This window comes from Paramormyrops kingsleyae, chromosome 8, assembly GCF_048594095.1.
Source record: "Paramormyrops kingsleyae isolate MSU_618 chromosome 8, PKINGS_0.4, whole genome shotgun sequence".
Classification (NCBI taxonomy): Eukaryota; Metazoa; Chordata; class Actinopteri; order Osteoglossiformes; family Mormyridae; genus Paramormyrops; species Paramormyrops kingsleyae.
In genome coordinates this window covers 28,563,846-28,584,462 of record NC_132804.1, presented here as the reverse complement: position 1 = coordinate 28,584,462, position 20,617 = coordinate 28,563,846, and the positions used below count along the sequence as shown (strand labels likewise).

General features: G+C 41.7%; 1 protein-coding gene across 1 annotated transcript; it reads right to left on the bottom strand.

Annotated features, from left to right (window-relative positions):
• Positions 1-3,362: 3,362 nt before the first annotated feature.
• On the bottom strand, positions 3,363-19,136 carry LOC140592306 (myosin heavy chain, fast skeletal muscle-like). The gene is made up of 40 exons (XM_072715609.1): positions 19,090-19,136; positions 18,130-18,342; positions 17,786-17,929; positions 17,543-17,699; positions 17,343-17,370; positions 17,133-17,244; positions 16,960-17,052; positions 16,801-16,864; positions 16,619-16,717; positions 16,436-16,539; positions 16,188-16,326; positions 15,987-16,105; positions 15,590-15,739; positions 15,311-15,481; positions 14,918-15,224; positions 14,713-14,783; positions 14,536-14,623; positions 13,904-14,021; positions 13,667-13,790; positions 13,432-13,568; positions 12,727-12,982; positions 9,794-10,036; positions 9,532-9,708; positions 9,307-9,452; positions 9,110-9,200; positions 8,645-9,034; positions 8,430-8,556; positions 8,231-8,349; positions 7,687-7,883; positions 7,411-7,594; positions 7,127-7,292; positions 6,875-6,999; positions 6,308-6,616; positions 6,022-6,225; positions 5,188-5,313; positions 4,913-5,083; positions 4,615-4,719; positions 4,412-4,507; positions 3,896-4,027; positions 3,363-3,494 (listed from the first exon to the last, which is right to left on the bottom strand). Exons 2-40 carry the CDS (start codon positions 18,328-18,330, stop codon positions 3,477-3,479), a joined length of 5,808 nt encoding a protein of 1,935 aa, XP_072571710.1. The 5' UTR covers positions 18,331-18,342; positions 19,090-19,136; the 3' UTR covers positions 3,363-3,476.
• Positions 19,137-20,617: the final 1,481 nt, after the last annotated feature.

Below are 20,617 nucleotides of genomic sequence, written 5' to 3'. Positions count from 1 at the left end.
CCTCTGTCACTGTGTTGTGATGTTTATTGTGAATTTGTATCAAATCTACTTTGATATTCGGCAGTGTGGAAGCTTGGGTCACTTAGAGGTTGGGTTTAGAGGAAAATCATGCAGAAAAGTAAATGACCTTTAACGCTGAAACTTCTTTAAAATGTAATATAAACTATTAGATAAAGGATTGTGTTTTTCAGCAGATCTACAGGATGCAGTTTATCTGAAAGTGTTTATCTGCTTCATGTTTTTTGTTTGTTTTAAAATGATTATGCAATGTTATGTGACTAATGCAGTTCTTTCATATGATTCTATGTCCTTGCTGTATTGCTGTTGTTTTTGGATTATATTAATTGAATAATTCACCCCTATATCCATCCACGCATGTCTCCATCATCCATCCACTAAGTCAGGGCTACAGCTATCCTATACCAGGCAGCAGAGGGTGCAAAGATAGGGACAGAATGCCGGTATAACCCAGGACTGAGACATACAGTCATAGGCAAAAGTTTTAAGAATGACACAAGTATTGGTTTTGACAAAGTTTGCTGTTTCAGTGTTTGTAGATCTTTTTTCAGATGTTTCTATTGTATACTGAAATATAATTACAAGCATTTCATAAGTGTCAAATTCAATTTTATTTATCCCCGAGGGGCAATTAAGGATCAAAGGCTTTTATTGACAATTACATTAAGTTTATGCAAAGAGTCAATATTTGCAGTGTTGGCCCTTCTTTAACAAGACCTCTGCAATTCGCCCTGGCATGCTGTCAATCAACTTCTGGAATTTGTGGGTTTTTGGTTGTCTACCCACCTCTTGAAGATTGACCACAAGTTCTCAATGGGATTAAGGTCTGGGGAGTTGCCTGGCCATGGACCTATAATGTTGATGTTTTGTTCGCCAGGCCACTTAGTTATCACTTTTTCCTTATGGCACGGTGCTCCATCATGCTGGAAAAGGCATTGTTCATCACCAAACTGTTCTTGGATGGTTGGAAGAAGTTGCTCTCGGAGGACATTTTGGTATCATTCTGTATTCATGGCTTTGTATGAGTGAGCCCACTCCCTTGGCTGAGAAGCAACCCCACACATGAATGGTCTCAGGATTCTTTAGTGTTGGCATGACACAGGACTGATGGTAGCACCGATGGTAGTTTCTTGGGTGCCCTGAAGCCTACTTCACAACAATTGAACCTCTCTCCTTGAAGTTCTTGATGATCCGATAAATGGTTGATTTAGGTGCAGCAATATTCTTGCTTGTGAAGCCTTTATTGTGTAAAGCAGTGATGACTGCACATGTTTCCTTACAGGTAAGCATGGTTAACAGAGGAAGAACAATGATTTCAATCACCACCTCCTTGTAAAGCATCCAGTCTGCTATTCTAACTCAATCAGCATTACAGAGTGATCTCCGGCCTTGTCCTTGTCAACACTCTTACCTTGGTTAACAAGAGAATTACTGAAATTATGTCAGCAGGTCATTTTCTGGCAGGGCAGAAATGCAGTGGAAATGGGATTTTTGGGATTAAGTTCATTTTCATTGTAAAGAGGGACTATGCATCTGTTCACTCTTCATACCGTTCTGAAGTATATGCAAATTATCATCATAAAAACTGAGACAACAGACTTTGTGAAAACCAATACTTGTGTCATTCTCAAAAGTTTTGACCACAACTGTACACACACAGTCACACACTTTGGACTGTGGGAGGAAACCTATACAACATAGGGAGAATATTCACACAAGGACATTAATAGTGCAAGCGAAGATTAGTAATATCCAGTGCTTAATCTGTGCCAGGAACTTGCCAGAGCTCAGCTGAGGGACCTCTGGTTCAGAGCAGTCTGCATTCCAGCACCTCTCAGGTACGCTCTGCCACCTCACACACTACACCCAATATAATTACACTTAAAATTAGAGTTAAGATTTGGAATGTATATTTATAAAATCGGTTGTATTGTATGATTTTTTTACATGTCTATGCAGAAATTAGTATGTTTTGCTTATTTGACTTTTCATTTGACAGGGAAAAACCGCATCAAGCACACAGACAAAATCCACATTTTGGCCACCAAAATAGATGTAGTTACATTCTGGACCATTGAACTCTAATAGGGTTAGTCTGGGGTAAGATTCAGTTTAACGTAGCTAACAGGTATCGAAGAAAATATTGCATTGTTACGTGTACTACAGTGAAATCATAGATATTTTTGTTCAAAGCAAACTGTTGTCTAGGTTTGCTTCTGGGAAATCATTTTCAATCATACAGAAGTCTCAGCTGAATCTAAAAAAACTGTGCACAAAAATAGAGTACATTGACTCCACTCAGAATATCTTGGATCTTGCATCTTAATGAAAAATGCCAATGCGCCATTATTTAGTCAAAAAAAGAAAGAAAACTTTCTCTCTCCACACTAGATATCAAGTTTTTCCTCTAGAGTAGTAAAAGATTATTGAGCATTTAAGCATTCCTTCAAAGTGTGAACATCTGGGTCCATTTTAAAGAACATGTTAGAACATGTAAAGAAATTCACTCAGGAAATTGGTAATTGTGTCAAGTAATTGAAATGTGTTAATACCATGAATCTGAAATGAATTTAAGGCTATGTATATGTGTTGTATGATATTTCAAAAGTGTATTTTCATTATGAAATTGATAAGAGAACAATATATATGAGTACCGGTCTTTTTCTCCAAGAGAAATCCAGGTTGCCAGTTATCCTCCTGTCTGGACCGCACCACTGCGGCCTTAAACCACTTTTGAAGTTTGGAGCATATATATATCAGGACTTTGTTCATTCAAATTCCTCTGCTGACCCTAGGAGAACAAGCTCCTCCTTTGAGTCTGGTTCCTCCCAAGATTTCTTCCTGCTAGGGAGTTTTCACTTGTCGTTGTCGCTTCTGGTTTGCTGTATATTACAAATGTTTGGCACTGGGCAGGAATAATGTAAAGCTCTTTGAAGCAATGTAATGTTATTAAAATGCACTATGCAAATTGAATTGAATTGAATCCTAGGTTATATGTGAAAAAGAAACATGAATGACCTGTTATAGACTGTAATTTATTGCTTTATAAAACTATATCTAAGAGTCTACAACAAAATTTTGACAAGGGGTTTTTGGAAATCTGTATGATTCAAAAGCCATTTCCATGACATTTTACCTGTTTTAGTGCTATTGGAAATGTGGTCTTTTGTTAAATTTTGGGAGAGAAATTAATGTCATACACATATTAATGCCACACAATGCCATAAAAATTTTAGTTGCTTTTAAAATAGTCTGACAGTGCTTTAAGATCTGTAGAGTATTAATGATCGATTTCAGTGTAATAAAACTGATGCATAGACATATTAATGAAAAAAATTACCAGGTTTTTTGCAGACATGAATAAGTAACTTTATTGACAATTTTTTGCAGAAGGACAATTCACAAGAAAGTCATATTATATGGTTTCTCGTTACTTTGTCTCATGTTGTTTTCATCCCTCATTCGGCCTCCTTGCCCTTAAAAGAAATAAGAAAACCAGTTAGAATGCTTTCGATTCTTTATATTTGCTTTCACAGTTATAGTAACACAATTTATTATGCAGTAAAAGTTAAAAATCTCTGGTAAATACCTCTCTAATATATTCAGTATTATAATGATATAGAGTATGTGGAGTTAGCACAGTCGATGAGCACTGTAGCCTCCCGCCTCCAGGGTTTAAATCCCTCCCCTCACTGTGTGTATGAAGTTTATAGGTCCTCCCAGTGTCTGTGGGTCCAGTCATTAGGTGGATTGATGTCTCTAAATTGCTGATAGTCAGTGTGGCAGACGGATATCCATCCGGGACGTACGTTGCCTTTTACCTGACATCATTAACCATTGGGTGCAGTGTGATAGGCATGACTGGAGCTTATTATACCTTTCCAGCTTCACGGCTCTTGACTCTCAGCTTGTTGACCTGAGACTCAGCGATGTCGGCACGCTCCTGGGCTTCCTCCATCTCATGCTGCACCTTCCTGAACCTGGACAGGTGAGTGTTGGCCTGCTCCTCCTGTGCAGCAATCAAAGACCTCATCAGTTCAAGTTGGCATTTTCATAGATCGATTTACAGATAATTCATGTTGAGAATTTCACCATTATCTGGACCATATTCTTAATTTTTTATAGGTAAAGAATTTTTGGGAAATATTAGAAATTGGAACTGTTGAAGATATAAATAAATTCTACTCTTTAAAGACTCAAAATGTAAAACATTTTAAAGATAATCTCTTCCTTCAATATGCAGTTCATACAGTCATAATATTTCATCAGATAATCAGTGTTGTGTCGGACGGGACAAAGGACACAGGAATAGGGATCAGGGCAAAAACAAGATGGGTTTAGTCTAAATCATTAGGAAATTAGCATCTTATATACTGTAGGAAATGATACTTACAGCTTCCTCAGCCTGTCTCTTGTAGGACTTCACTTTCAGCTGTAGCTTGTCCACCAGATCCTGCAGTCTGTTCACATTCTTCTTGTCCTCCTCAGTCTACAGTAAGTATAGATTATTAGATACTTGCAGTCCTCACTTTACTTTTTACCATGTTTCTGTAAACATTAACATAAACATTTATTGAAACATTTTGTAAAATCTACCTGGTAGGTAAGCTCCTTCACCCTCCTCTCGTATTTTCGGACACCTTTAACAGCATCGGCTCCACGTCTCTGTTCAGCTTCAACCTCAGATTCCAGCTCGCGTACCTTAAATGTAAAAATTTTGATTTTTTTTCCTGTGGCTTTCTCAAACATTTGTCAAATGGTAAGGCAGTAATATGCTAATAATATGCAAAATATGGATAATGTAAGTCCATCCATTTTTTTCACTTTAAAGTTACCAAATGATAAGAGATTAGTAGCCTTCTCATAAACACAGTTTATCAGTTGTACTGCTCACCCTGGCTTCCAGTTTCTGGAGCTGTTTCTTTCCACCCTTCATGGCCAGGCTCTCAGCTTCATCCAGACGGTGCTGCAGGTCCTTCACTGTGACCTCGAGGTTCTTCTTCATCCTCTCCAGGTGGGCGCTGGTGTCCTGCTCCTTCTTCAGCTCCTCTGCCATCATGGCAGCCTGAAAGGTTCATTCGCAATTTTTGTTTATACGAATGATGTTGGTCCTGGATATTCTACTGTTTTACGATCTCAAAGTAATTTTTGTTTTAATACGTGACTCACATCAGTAATGGCCTTCTTGGCCTTCTCCTCTGCATTTCTGGCTTCCTGAATGGCATCGTCCACCTCACCCTGGACCTGAACAAGGTCACCTTCAAGCTTCTTCTTGGTGTTAATCAGGCTGGTATTCTGAAAGACATTGACGGGTCATGGAAAACCTAGAAAAATGTTGGAATTTTGAAATAATTTTTCCAGGCCCTGGATAAGTTTTGGAATTGTTGGATAGAGAGGAAAAGTTTTGGAAACTAGTCTTGTTCATTTTTGTTTCCCGCTTCGTGAATATATATGCATATGCATTAACGGAAATATGTGACTGGAAGTCAGTAGTTAACTACCTTGGTAAACATCCGTTTCCGCACAGATTTCGTGTATTTCAGATCGCTGCTTTTTTGCTCACTAATCCAGTTTTTATTGTTTTATTTATTTATTTTTTTGCACGTATTTGAATTTTATTGATCACAGTTTCCTGTCTTTGACTCCATTTGCCTCTACCAATCATAAGGTATGTATAATTATTTTAATATTTTCTTAATAATTGAATAATTTGCACATTGGTGAAGGTTGTCCACCATCTGTGTTTATTTGGTAAGCAGATTGACTATTATTATACCGGAAATTGAAATATTATTATCTGAAACTGCATGATCATTAAAGCAAAGTTGTGGGTTTTGGAAAATTTTCTTATGGTACTGGAAAAGTTTAGGAAAAGTCATGGAAAATTATTCTGCCAGAATTGGGGGAACCCTGCATTGATGTATTTTCATTATTATAACAAATACATTCAATTGGAGCAATGGAGCAGGAGATCATGCATAACTTTTGACGTTTCAAACATACCTGGGAGTGCAGCAGTCCAACACGCTCACTGGCATCGACCAGCTCCTGCTCGGCCACTTTGCGGCCTCTCTCTGTCTGCTCCAGAGCAGCCCTCAGCTCCTCTGTCTCAGCCAGCATCAGAGTGTTCCTGCGCTCCACCATGGCAACCTGCTCCTTCATGTCCTCCTGTCCCCTGACTGCTTCATCAAGATGCAGTTGGGCATCCTGTAGGATAACACATCTTCCATTATCTTCTTATTCAGAGATACACTCTCCCCTTTTATTGTCAGGATAACTGTATACATACCTTAAGCTGTCCCTGGATATTTCTCAGTTGTTTCTGGGCCTCAGCAGCCTGACGGTTGGCATGGCTGAGCTGAATCTCCATTTCATTGAGGTCTCCCTCCATCTTCTTCTTGACCCTCAGAGCATCATTTCTGCTCCTGACTTCTGCATCCAAAGTGGTCTGCATGGAATCAATGACCCTCTGGCTGTTCCTCTTGATCTGCTCCATCTCCTCATCTTTCTCAGCCAGCTTCCTGTCAATTTCACCCTTGACCTGGTTGAGCTCCAGCTGGACACGTAGGATCTTAGACTCCTCATGCTCCAGTGTACCCTGTGAAAATAAATGATAAAAAGATGCATGTAATGCCCAATGTATCTCAGCATTATTTTATGTGGTGTTGCTGTTTTATGGGTGTGATCAGGGTACTGCTGGAGATTTTGTGCCCCATAAAGCGTGTTGTATTGGGCCCCCAACCCAGACCAATCCAATTATGTTTGAAAATTTTTAGGGACCTGGTCAGCCAGGGGCCCTAGGAATGGTTGTAACTCCCCCCCACACACCTTTTTGACCCCCCCTGGGTGTAATTACCTCAGCTTCCTCTAGAGCAGTCTGGATTTCTGACTTTTCTGTCTCTACAGTCTTCTTGGCCTTCTCAAGCTCATGGATGGTCTTTCCAGTCTCACCGATTTGTTCAGTCAGGTCTGAGATCTCCTCTGAAGAGTGAATAAATAGGTATTATTATGGAAGGAAATTAATCTAATTAATATTGTTTAGTAATAGGGTATAATGAATGTAATATTAATGGAGTTTGAATCTATCAGAATCAATATGGAAACATACGCTGCAGGTTCTTGTTCTCTCTCTTCATGGTCTCCAGGTGGTCCAGAGTTTCCTCATAGGAGTTCTTCATCTTGAACAGTTCAGTACTGAGAGAACGAGCCTCTTTCTGAGCCCCTTCCAGCTCTGCCTGACTTTCCTCACACTTCTGTTTCCATTCTGCCAGGACCTAGAAAATATTGAACACAAAATCAAGATGAAGGCAGGTAGTTAGCATTAGAAGTAAATTTCTCCTTCATGTCTATGCTGGCAAACTGGCCAGGAATTCTCTCAATATATTTCTTTACCTTGTCAAAGTTTCTCTGCTTCTTATCCAGATTAGCAGCCAAAGAGTTTGCCCTCTCTACATCGATCATGAGGTCCTCCACCTCACCCTGCAGTCTCTGTTTGGTCTTCTCCAGAGAAGCACATTTGGCATTGACAGCCTCAATAGATTCCTCTGCATCCTGCAGACGCTGAGCAAGCTTTTTCCTGTGGAGAGTGAAATTTTAGTTTCACTGGAATTATCTTTACATAAATTTATGCAGTTAAGTGAATATATACTGTAGAATCAGTGTAGTTACTTGGCCTCCTCAAGCTCCTCAGTACGCTGGATGGCATCAGTCTCATATTTGGTCCTCCACTGAGCCACCTCACTATTGGCCTTGGACATTCCACGCTGCAGTTCAGCCTTGGCCTCCTGCTCCTCCTCATATTGCTCTCTGAGGAGGTCACAGTCATGGCGAGCTGATTGCACAGCGTGGGCCAGAGCGTTCTTGGCCTATGAATGAAAAAAGAAAAAACTGTTTGACTATGTTTCTAGGGCTGTCACTATCAGTAATATCAATAATATATGCATTGCAATTGGTGGGTGACAAGAACCGACCACCCAGTCACTGTCAGGTGCACACTCAGTCAGACATACAGTCAATTCAGACACTCCAATTCATTCTTGTTGCATGTTTTTGAAGGAGGAACAAAGTGAACGAGAACGGGTCACAAAAAGACATTCATCTTCCACTGTTTGAAAATATTATGTATACCATAGAGATGATATTGCTCTAAATCAATATTGACATGAAAACATGTATCATACTCGTTGATATTTTGAACTACAGTTCTAGTTACCTTGACTTCCTCTTCAACATGCCTCTTGAGCTCCTCAATCTGCTGTGTGTAGGCCTGTTTACCTCTAGTCAGCTGGGAAACAAGAGCTTCTTTCTCCTCAAGCTGACGACCAAATTCACCTAAAGAAGTGAAACAAAATCATATTATGTTGCACTTCTCTTGATATTTATTGCATAAAAGTAGTCTGTATTTTACTTACCATTCTCTGTCTGGAGTCTTGCTCTCTGTGCACTCATATCATTCAACTGACGAATATTTTCATCACTCTTTGACTTAAGTTCACTTAGTTGATCTTCAAGGGTGCGGCACATTTTCTCCAGGTTGGCCTGTCAGAATTTAATTTTTTTTTTTGTAAAGAAGTGTGATGTCCACAAATCAGCTTTAATCGCCTCAAACATCTTAATTTCCTCATACCTTTGATTTTGCAACAGCCTCCATGTTGCTGCTCAGGTCATCGATTTCCATTTTGTATTCACTCTTCTCCTTCTCCAGCTTCTGCTTGACACGCTGAAGGTTGTCGATTTGTTCTCCCAGCTCTGCTACGCTGTCAGCCTGCTTCTTACGGAGGGCAGCAGCTGTAGCCTCATGCTGCAGGGTGGACTCTTCAAGATCACGGCGCAGCTTCTGGAACTCAGCCTCACGCTTCTTGTTCATCTCGATCTGAGCAGACGTTGCACCACCAGCTTCCTCAAGCCTCTCACTGATCTCCTCAAGTTCCCTGGACAGATCAGCCCTCTGTTTCTCAACCTTGGCCCTGGCAGCACGTTCAGCCTCAATCTCTTCCTCCAGCTCCTCAATACGAGCCTAAAATACATGACAGTGTGTAAGTCATAGTACTAGATAGCTCCACATTGTTCATTTGAAGTACCAAGAGTTTACCTGCAGCTCTTTAATCTTCTTCTGAAGCTGAGCACCCAGTGTCTGTTCATCCTCAATTTTGCTCAGAAGCTGGCTAGTCTCAAAGTCCTTCCTGTGGACAGGAATCACACATTCTCAGTATTCAGTATCAGTTTTAAACTTGTGGATAAACTAGGGACTGAGGTTTTCTCACAGTTTTATTTTAACAATATTCTTACTTCTTTATCTTCTCCTCTGACTGCTGCTTATCATTCTCCAGGTCCATTATAGATTCCTGGGCAAGTTTCAGGTCCCCCTCAAGCTTTCTCTTGGCTCTCTCAAGATCCATGCGTAGCTTTTTCTCTTGTTCCAAAGAGCCTTCAAGCTACAGATAAAATCAAGTTATTGATCTGAAACATATTTTTTGGTATTTAGAGCCATAAAACAATGATTATTTTCCTTACATCATCCACTTGCTGTTCAAGCTTGGTCTTGGCTTTGGTCAGAGTGTTGACTTTGTCTTCTTCTGCTTGGAGATCATCCAGGGTCTGCTGGTGTGATTCTTGGAGGGCTTTCTTTTCCTTGGTCAGCTTGGCAATGCTCTCATCTTGAGTGGCCATCTCCTCAGTAAGGTTTTTAACCTGAGAGGAAAGCATTCCATACTTGGTTACATAGAGTTAAGGAAATAGTCAAAATGTATAAGATTTTTCATGATTTAACATTAACCTTGTTTTCTGTGGCATGTTTCTCCTTCTCCACTTTAGCCAAGGTCAGCTCCAAGTCATCTATGTCTTTCTTTAGCTCAGAACATTCATCCTCCAGTTTCCTCTTCTTGGCAGTCAACTCAGCATTGATTTCCTCCTCATCCTCCAGCCTCTCATTTGTCTCTTTGAGTTTTGCTTCAAGCTGGATTTTACTTTTGATGAGTCCCTCACACCTCTCCTCTGCGTCTGAGAGATTCTCAGTTTCCTAAATGTAAAACAAATTAACCATCCATCCATCCATTTTCTCCCGCTTATCCGAGGTCGGGTCGCGGGGGCAGCAGTCTCAGCAGGGAAACCCAGACTTCCCTCTCCCCGGCCACTTCCTCCAGCTCCTCTGGGGGAATCCCGAGGCGTTCCCAGGCCAGCCGAGAGACATAGTCCCTCCAGCGTGTCCTGGGTCTTCCCCGGGGCCTCCTCCCAGTGGGACATGCCCGGAACACCTCACCAGGGAGGCGCCCAGGAGGCATCCTAATCAGATGCCCGAGCCACCTCATCTGACTCCTCTCAATGCGGAGGAGCAGCGGCTCTACTCTGAGTCCCTCCCGAATGACCGAGCTCCTCACCCTATCTCTAAGGGAGAGCCCAGCCACCCTGCGGAGGAAACTCATTTCGGCCGCTTGCACTCGCGATCTCGTTCTTTCGGTCACTACCCACAGCTCGTGACCATAGGTGAGGGTAGGAACGTAGATCGACTGGTAAATCGAGAGCTTCGCCTTTTGGCTCAGCTCCTTCTTCACCATGACAGACCGATGCAGCGCCCGCATCACTGCGGACGCCGCACCGATCCGCCTGTCGACCTCCCGCTCCATCGTCCCCCCACTCGTGAACAAGACCCCGAGATACTTAAACTCCTCCACTTGGGGAAGGATCCCATCCCCGACCCGGAGAGAGCATTCTACCCTTTTCCGGCTGAGGACCATGGTCTCGGATTTGGAGGTGCTGATTCTCATCCCAGCCGCTTCACACTCGGCTGCGAACTGTCCCAGCGAGAGCCGAAGGTCAAGGTCTGATGAGGCCAACAGGACCACATCATCTGCAAAAAGCAGAGACCTAATCCTGAGGTCACCAAACCGGACACCCTCAACGCCCTGGCTGCGCCTAGAAATTCTGTCCATAAAAGTTATGAACAGAATCGGTGACAAAGGACAGCCCTGACGGAGTCCAACCCTCACCGGAAACAAGTCCGACTTATTGCCGCTCATGCGGACCAGACTCTGGCACCGGTCATACAGGGACCGAACAGCCCTTAAAAGGAAGCCCGGCACCCCATACTCCCGGAGCACCCCCCACAGGACTGCCCGAGGGACACGGTCGAATGCCTTCTCCAAGTCCACAAAACACATGTAGACTGGTTGGGCAAACTCCCATGAACCCTCCAGAACCCTGCGGAGAGTATAGAGCTGGTCCACTGTTCCACGGCCGGGGCGAAAACCACACTGCTCCTCCTGAATCCGAGGTTCGACAATCCGGCGGACCCTCCTCTCCAGAACCCCCGAATAGACCTTACCAGGGAGGCTGAGGAGTGTGATCCCCCTATAGTTGGAGCACACCCTCTGGTCCCCTTTCTTGAAGAGGGGGACCACCACCCTGGTCTGCCAGTCCAGAGGCACTGCCCCCGATGTCCACGCGATGCTGCAGATGCGTGTCAACCAAGACTGCCCTACAGCATCCAGAGCCTTCAGGAACTCTGGGCGGATCTCATCCACCCCCGGGGCTCAGCCACCGAGGAGCTTTTTAACCACCTCAGCGACCTCCGCCCCCGAGATAGGGGAGTCCACACCCAAGTCCCCATACTCTGCTTCCACATTGGAAGGCGTGTCGGTGGGATTGAGGAGGTCTTCGAAGTATTCCTTCCACCGACCCAAAACGTCCCGGGTTGAGGTCAGCAGCACCCCATCCCCACCATAAACAGTGTTGATGTTGCACCGCTTTCCCACCCGGAGCCGCCGGATGGTGGACCAGAATCGCCTCGAAGCCGTCCGGAAGTCGTTTTCCATGGCCTCACCAAACTCCTCCCAAACCCGAGTTTTTGCCTCAGCGACCGCCGAAGCCGCATCCCGCTTGGCCTGCCGGTACCCGTCAGCTGCCTCTGGAGTCCCACAGGCTAAATAGGCCCGATAGGACTCCTTCTTCAGCTTGACGGCATCCCTCACCACTGGTGTCCACCAGCGGGTTCGCGGATTGCCGCCGCGACAGGCACCGACTACCTTACGGCCACAGCTCCGGTCAGCCGCCTCCACAATGGAGGCACGGAACATGGCCCATTCGGACTCAATGTCCCCCGCCTCCCCCGGGACATGGGAAAAGTTCTGCCGGAGGTAGGAGTTGAAACTCCTCCTGACAGGGGATTCAGCCAGACGTTCCCAGCAGACCCTCACTATACGCTTGGGCCTCCCCACCAGCGGAGCCAACCCACCACCAGGTAGTGATCAGTTGACAGCTCCGCCCCTCTCTTCACCCGAGTGTCCAAGACATGCGGCCGCAAGTCCGACAACACGACTACAAAGTCGATCATCGAACTGCGGCCTAGGGTGTCCTGGTGCCAAGTGCACATATGAACACCCTTATGCCTGAACATGGTGTTCATTATGGACAATCCGTGACGAGCACAGAAGTCCAACAACAGAACACCACTCGGGTTCAGATCGGGGGGGCCGTTCCTCCCAATCACGCCACTCCAGGTCTCACTGTTATTGCCCACGTGAGCATTGAAGTCCCCTAGCAGAACAAGAGAGTCCCCAGAAGGAATGCTCTCCAACACCCCTTCCAGAGACAAATTAACCATTTTTTCAAATTGCAAGATCAAAATTCCTCTATACTAAACAGTTTTTACCAGTCATTATGGTTGGTTGAGTATTTTAATATCTCTATCCTGCAATCAGATTATTTACATACCGACTGCACTTGTAACAGCAGGTCATTCTTCTCCTGCAGCAGGGAAACCATTTTCTCCTCCAGCTCCTTCTTCTTGGCCAGTGCTTTCGTCAGCTCTTCTTTGGTCTTCTCAAAGTCCTCCTTCATGTTGGCCATTTCCTTCTCAGCTTCTGCGCTCTTCAGGAGTGGCTTGATCTTGAAGTACACTTTCATCCATGGCCAGGTTTTAACATTCATGAATGAGCGGATGTTGTATTGGATGCTGTAAATGGACTCTCTGAAGCAAGAGCACAAGAGAACTTGGTCTACAAAATTTGTACAGATTGTCCATGTGTTGTTCAAAATGACACATTGTAATAATTGCTAAAATAACTGACAACAATTCACAGTAATTAAATGAAACTGAATTTAAAAATTGCATGCTACTCAATACAGCATTTTGCTACGTATACATCCATCTATGCATCTTCTTATGGCTTTTCCCAGCCAAGGTTTCCTAGGGATCCTTGAGGCTGGTAAGCATGGGCACATGACTGAGGTACACCCAGAATGGGATGCCACTCCATACAAGGGCACGTCAACATGGAAATTCACATACACAGTCATGCACTGCAGGCATTTTAGAGACTCTCCTATCTACATGTGTTTGAACTGTGAGAGGAAAAGTACCCAGAAGAAAACCACGAGACACAGGGTACAAACATTCTAATGTCTTTAACAATTTACCTCCTCTCCATCATCTTTACAAACTCCCGTCTCATGAGGAAACCACGGCACAGGGCCTGAGTCATGGTGACCAAAGAGGCCAGTTTCTCATCTCGCATCTCCTCCAGTTGACCCAACAGACCGGCTTTGAAGAACACCTGGTAACAGATGTAGTAGATATTAGGTAAATAACAGGGTTATGAATCCTGTAATGTGTGTTAGAAATAGCACGACACAGGTATCTTCAGCCTTTTACCTTGGTGTGGCCAAACTTGTACTGAGTGTGGTCAACATCTATTGAACCCAAGAGTTTCTCTGAAGCCTTCTTGTTATCAATGAACTGTCCTTCCGGAATCACACTGGCATTCAGGACTTTGTATCTGTGATTTATGTTTAGCTGTTATTAGTTATGCATCTATTTACCAATGATATTTAATTAAGAAAGATATTCTGTTTATAGAATAATTCATGAAAGAGAAGTGTGTGAAATGACCTCTGCTTGAAGTCACCGTAGATGATTCTGCTGGGGAAACCCTTTCTGCAGATCCTGATACCTTCCAGCACACCGTTACACCTCAGCTGATGGATAACCAGGAAGTTCTCCATCAGACCTGGAGGAAATAAAGGAATTATACATAAAATCAGATTATACAGCTCCAGCCAACAAATCCGATTAGACAAGAGGTGAATGCTGTAATCAGAGTATACCTGTCTTCAAGGTATACCAAAGTATACCTGTCCTCAAGCATTTCAAATGAGATGTATCACTGCACTTTACAGATGTATCTAAGAACCATTATTTAATCTTAAATGATGCAAAGTAGTTGAGAGCGAGTGACCAGTGTTGTGTTGGAATGTAATCCAACAAAGTATTATCTGTTGTGACTAATTACTATTCGCTTCTAAATGGTACTCAGTGAACCATTGAATAAAAGCAATAACATACTGAAAGTCAAGCGGTTGTATTCCATGTCTGTGATTTGGTCGTAGGCACCAGGCCACAGGCCGAGATTTATTGGGGTACAACCACACTCCTTCTCGTATGTTATTTCTTAAATAAACCTGGTGAAACTCCTTTAATCCTGATGTTTATGCACTTGATGTAATGTGCAGTGCTGGTCAAACCTGGTGTCTTTGATTCGTTTGGAATCAGGCAGCGCACAAAGTGAGGGTGAGTGCTTCTCAGGTTGGTCATCAGCTTGCCCAGGTTCTCCTGTAGGATGACAGGATGCATGTCATTGACATAAGATGGAGGCATGTATAGATATTGCAGACAGTAACTGATTACAATATGTACTGTACCCTGAACAGAGCAGACACAGTCTGGAAGGAGCCACCCTTCTTCTTGCCTCCCTTCTTGCCACCACCACCCTCTGTTTACATATAAAAAGTTTTTCATCATGATCTAATTTATTGATGTATATATAATTATGATTATCACTCTTCCTGATCCTGTTATCTAAATCCTTTCTACAGTATATATATATAAATCTGAAATTATAAATACCGTCTCCTGCACCATGTGTTGCATACAAAAAGGCCAGTAATTTCAGCGCAGACTTCTGGTAGAGTTGCACAACAGATTCATTCAGAGGATCCTTGTTCTTGTCCAGCCAGCCGGCGATGTTGTAATCCACAGTGCCAGCATAGTGCACCAGGGAGAAGTGGGCCTCAGCTTTGCCTTTGGCAGGTTTGGGCTTCTGGAAGGCGTTATTTTTGCCCAGATGCTGGTCATACAGCTTGTTTTTGAAGCTTGTGTCTGTAGCCTTGGGGAACATGCACTCCTCTTCAAGGATGGAGAAGATGCCCATTGGCTGTTGGAGACACAACAGATTATTGATGCCTAATGATGAGATAAGGGAGGAAGTTATTCACATACATCAATGTCCATTTTACAAACCTTCTCAATAAGCTCAATGCAGGCAGCCAAGTCCATACCAAAGTCAATGAACTCCCAATCAATCCCCTCTTTCTTGTACTCCTCTTGTTCCAGCACAAACATGGTATGGTTGAAGAACTGTTGTAGTTTCTCATTGGTGAAGTTGATGCACAGCTGCTCCAATGTGTTGAACTGATGAGAAAAACAGTACATATTATTCTACAAAGCAAATAAATAATATAATAATAAATGGAATGTCATTATTGTAAATAATAGATAACACTGAAAACATTCACTCACATCAAAGATTTCAAAGCCGGCGATATCCAGCACACCAATGAAGTACTGTCTCTGCTGCTTGGTGTCCAACATCTCATTGATGCGAATCACCATCCACAAGAACATTTTCTCGTAGACTGATTTGCAGAGGGCGCTAACGGAATTGTTCACCTAATCATTGCAAAAAGAATATATTTTTTCTCTAAACTCTCATATATGGATTTACACATTAACATAGTAGCACTGTTAACCTTGTTTATAAAGAGAAGAATGTTTCTATGAGATATAATATTAATAATATAATTAAAATGAAATTGAACTCTTGTAGTGCCAAGTTTGTAGCAGTAGTAAGTGCAAATTATTCCAAACCTATTAAATATTTAGTGAATGCATACAATGTTAACGCTGCATTCCTTACCTGAGGTACAGTCTGCCCCTTGGTCACAAACTCATTCCCGACCTTCACTCTGGGGTAGCACAGAGCCTTCAGCATGTCAGCTGAGTTCAGGCCCATGAGGTAGGCGATTTTATCGGCCACTGAAATATGAATAACATGTTTGGTTAATGATCTATAACTCTGGGTAGATTATTGTATGGTTGAGGTTATCATATCAGTTACCCTCAGTGCCATCAGGTTCTGCCTGCTCCTCTCTCTGCTTCTGCTTGAACGACATGCTCCCATGATGTATCACTGCTCCAGTCAGTTTGTAGATGCCTATTTTCTCCTCAGCATTAAAGCCCAAGATATCAATGGCAGTCTGCATAATTCAGAACAGAAACATGAATTTAATTCCAATACTGCTAAGACAGATTGCTGTTGTTACTGTGTGGTTAGAAGAACATGATGTGCATTAACCATTTACTCACATCTGTGGCTATAAATTCATCAACGTCATTGATACTTTTAACGGTAATCTCCCCTTGACTGATCATGGGGTAGTCGTATGGATTGGTGGTGATCAGAAGTGCCTCTGTAAAGATGAAGAAAATATTTGCAGATGTAAACTGCAGATACAAAACCCCAGTTTACCCCAGACACTGGGTACATACCAAGCAGCTCTGGTTTGTGGCCTGTCATAAGTTGATAGAAGATGTGGTAGCTTCTCTCAGCTGACAGCTGGAAAGTGACTCTTGACTTTTCTAGCAAATCTGTCAATAGGAGTTTGCAACATTGATTTGTCTTTCTGTGCTGAATTAAATAGAAGTAAATCATTTGGTAGATGAGAACTTACAAGTTTCAATATCAGCAGAAGCCAGTTTCCCTGTTGGCCCAAAATGGATTCTGATGAATTTACCCTATAATATAATGAAAGTATTAGAACTTTAAAACAGTAATTTTGCAGCTAATTCTGGGAGTGAAATTTAAGGAAAAATTAGATTAAATAACTTACAAAACGAGAGGAGTTGTCATTCCTCACAGTCTTGGCATTACCATAAGCCTCCAGCAGAGGGTTCGCTGCAACAATTTGATCTTCCAGGGAACCCTACAGGAGACACTGGAGCATTGAGACTCTTGCTTCTGTATATATGTTCCTTATTAATAGTCTTTGTTTTTCTCTCTCACCTGCATTTTTCCAGGAACAGGCTCAGCTTTTTTCTTGTCTGACGAGCCGACTGTGGCAAAATACTGGATGACACGTTTGGTGTTCACAGTCTTTCCTGCACCGGATTCTCCACTATGGGTGAGTATGGGAAATAGACTCAGGTGTAATGCGCGTTTTGGTTTTCAAGCTGCTCTTTTTTTGTTAAGGTTAGATAGCATTGAGATACTTACGTAATCAAGACTGACTGGTTCTCACGATCTGTAAGAATGATAAGGAAATGTGTTGTTTTATGTTTTGTAACCATGCATAGTTTTCACCCCTAAATAAACACATTGCATTACTGGCAAATCTGTTCATGTAAAATGTCCAATGTCGAATGACTGCTTATTGTACTAAAAATCATTAGATTCTCATTTTGGGTTATTCATACCTGTGTGCATGAACTGAAAGGCATTGTCAGAGATGGAGAAGATATGGGGAGGAGCTTCAATTCTCTTCTTGCCCCTGTAGCCGGCCACAACAACAGTATCGTACACTGGGAGCCACTTGTAGGGGTTCACAGTGACACAGAACAGCCCAGAGTAGGTCTGTAATACAGAAAGTAAACATTTATTCATACATGTACTTTTTTATATGAAAGGACGCATAAAACAGATTTAATGTAAAAACCTACATAGATCATCCATGCTGCGTAACGCTCTTTGAGGTTGAACAGCACAGCGGGCTCATTGAGGTGGGTCATCATGGCCATATCCTCCATTTTATCGTACTTTGGAGGGTTCATGGGGTGAATATCATCCTCCTTAACTGTAATGGTCTGGTTTAAGAAGACACAGAGATTTGTCCCAAAAAAGTCACAAAAAAGACCTTTTAAATAAAAATGAATACATGAATTGCTTTATATACAAAACTGGTAGTGATTCCCATACTTCAAGTAGGACATATTTTAAAATGAAAAGCCTAATAATTTGTACTAATGATCTGTAATTAATCTGTTAGGTACACAGTTGTACTTACTTGCCCACACAAAGTCTTAACAGTGGCTTTGCCCCCCTCTCTACTTTGAAGAACCCCTTTGAGGTACATCTCCTTTGGTTCAGCCACAAAATAGGCCGTTTTGGCATCAAAGGGTTTGCTCTGGGCTTCAATCCTCTCTCTCTCTGGCTTCCGGAGGTAAATGGACGCCGGGCCAAAACACTCCATTTCTCCATCCCCCATGATGGCGGTTTACTGCAGAAGAAGATGGTCGAAGTTAGTACAGATTAAAAAACTTCAGTGCTTTAGCTGTATAGTCGATGATTATGTTTGGCAGTTTGAAATGGATATTTGACAGTAGGCTTCAGCATAGTTATACTTACTAAATTGATTTATTTATATATATTTTTAAGACTAATATTTAATAGATGACTACTGGTTGAAATCTATTTTCTTTACCTGCTTATCTAATGCATGGTCATGTTCAACTAAATCCTGTCAAACCCATTTGTAACTTTAAGAATGTTTTCCCTCTCATCAATCGACAAAATATTTAGTCTTACTCTTCTTATAGAAGTCTTTCCTCACCTATAAATCATACCCTCCTCGACTTTTAGGTCTGAATTCTCATATGTCTTTATTTTGTTTTCAGTTACGTAACGTCTTGTAGTTGTTATCCCGGTTTTGAAATTTACATGCACTCTGCTGGAAATTTCCTATTAAACTATATTTTACTAATTTTATGACTCCTACTTTCAGGTTTCTACAACTAGACAATGGTGTTTTAGAAACAAGTCAATTAAGGATTTTCAGCTGGTGTCTTTTGTGTGGTTTACCTGTATGAATTAGGGATCTGCTCAGTTAGAGTGTCAGATAATTCTACGGTGGGTCTATTGACTGAATTAACCTCAGATGTAATTGTGTGATTGTGATTTGCCACATGCTGTACTGTTCTCTTCCTTATTATCACGGCTGTTAATAAAGGGAGCAGCTGTTATTTACCTCCTTGGACGACAACACAGAAGAGTAGTATGTAGACTGGAATCTGAAAAACATTATTGGTAATTTTCTTATCACAGCTATCATTAGTAGTATTGCATTTTACAGAAGGATGGCATCATTTACTTATTAAGAGAACTACCCATACCTAACAATTTAGGGCTTTCACTAAGAATCCTATTAAAAAAAAGCATAATTGTGCTCTGGATAATGAATTGTCTCAATGGCCCAAATTTATGATTGGATTGGATGCAGCATCACATTAAGATTCACTCACCTGTGCTGGATGCCTAACAGTTCAGAGAAGATTCTGGAGCTGCTGCTTTTATAGAGACATGAGTGGTTGCTCAGCAAAAGGTTCCTGCTGTATTTGGTCATGTGTTTTCACACTCTAACTGCTATCCTTACTGCTGTACGAAGAGAAGATAAATTATTTTTAGCTCTTAAACATAAGGATTTTTTTAAATAAAGAAATCACCTGTTTTGAATTGTGCATTTGATAAAACTGTTAGTAGATTATATATGGATTAAATAATAACTGTGTTTCTGATTCTTTTACAGTTTCTCTTAGTAAATTGTTATCATTATTAAAGAAGTTTTGTTTGCTCATTTAACTATTCCTGATAATATTTTTTTGCAATAATAATATAACTATTATAGTATCTTGTACTTTACAGTTCTACATGTGTTCTCTTGATTCTGAGCCATCATATTAACAGCTTTGGCACAGGCAGAGCAGAGTGCCTAATGTCACATACTGTACCATTGCAGGGTAACTGCGCAACTGTTCAGCGTTCTACATTTTATAAGACATTTCCTGCCTGTATTAATTGCACAGGCATGAAATTTTAAAAATGTCAAAGTAATTATGTAGATAAAGCAATAAAACATCGCAGCTTTCACACCAGTCTTTAATTTGGTGAATAAACGTGTTGAATAATGAAGAATAGGTTTGTCACACCACAACAGAGGTTGTGGAATCTAAGTAATTTAAATTGTGCTTCCTATGCCTTATAAACACTTTCATTTATATTTTTCCTTTATCATCACATCAGAAAATGTGCAGGAACTCACAAATTCATCCAGTTTTGACATGTTTTACACACCTTTAATGTATATATATATATTAATCTCAGGTTTAATCTGTTTCTCTCATAAGACATAGTGTGTATGAGACATATTGCAGTTATTAGTTATTGCTTGTGTCAAAGTCCCTGCATTGATGCTGTTTGTTTATAGCTGTCAGCACTCGTTATTTTCACTGACTTGCAAGCTAGAGCTTTAGAGAAACATGTCAGTCGTATAAGTCAATATGAATATCACTGTTACCGTCAAACTACTATTAATAATACTATTAAGATATTTAAAATTAGCATTCAATATGTAGAGTCCGAATAATGGCAAGTTATACATTGCTTTGCTAAGATCTAACTCTTAAATTCAGCCTTTAAGGATTACGTCAACAATAGCATTGCCTTACTTTCGATAAACCAGATGGGAAACATGGTGAGGCAGCATAACCTTATTTTTT

What these genes read in the sequence shown, in the direction of transcription:
- LOC140592306 (XM_072715609.1), bottom strand. Translation starts at nt 18,330, where the DNA reads ATGGGGGATGGAGAAATGGAGTGTTTTGGCCCGGCGTCCATTTACCTC. An exon ending in AAACGAATCAAAGACACCAG is followed by an intron (nt 14,022 to 14,535) that starts GTTTGACCAGCA and finishes TATTTCCTCCAG; the next exon opens with GTCTGATGGAGAACTTCCTG. An exon ending in TCAGAGGAGAAGATAAAGAA is followed by an intron (nt 9,201 to 9,306) that starts GTAAGAATATTG and finishes TCCTGTCCACAG; the next exon opens with GAAGGACTTTGAGACTAGCC.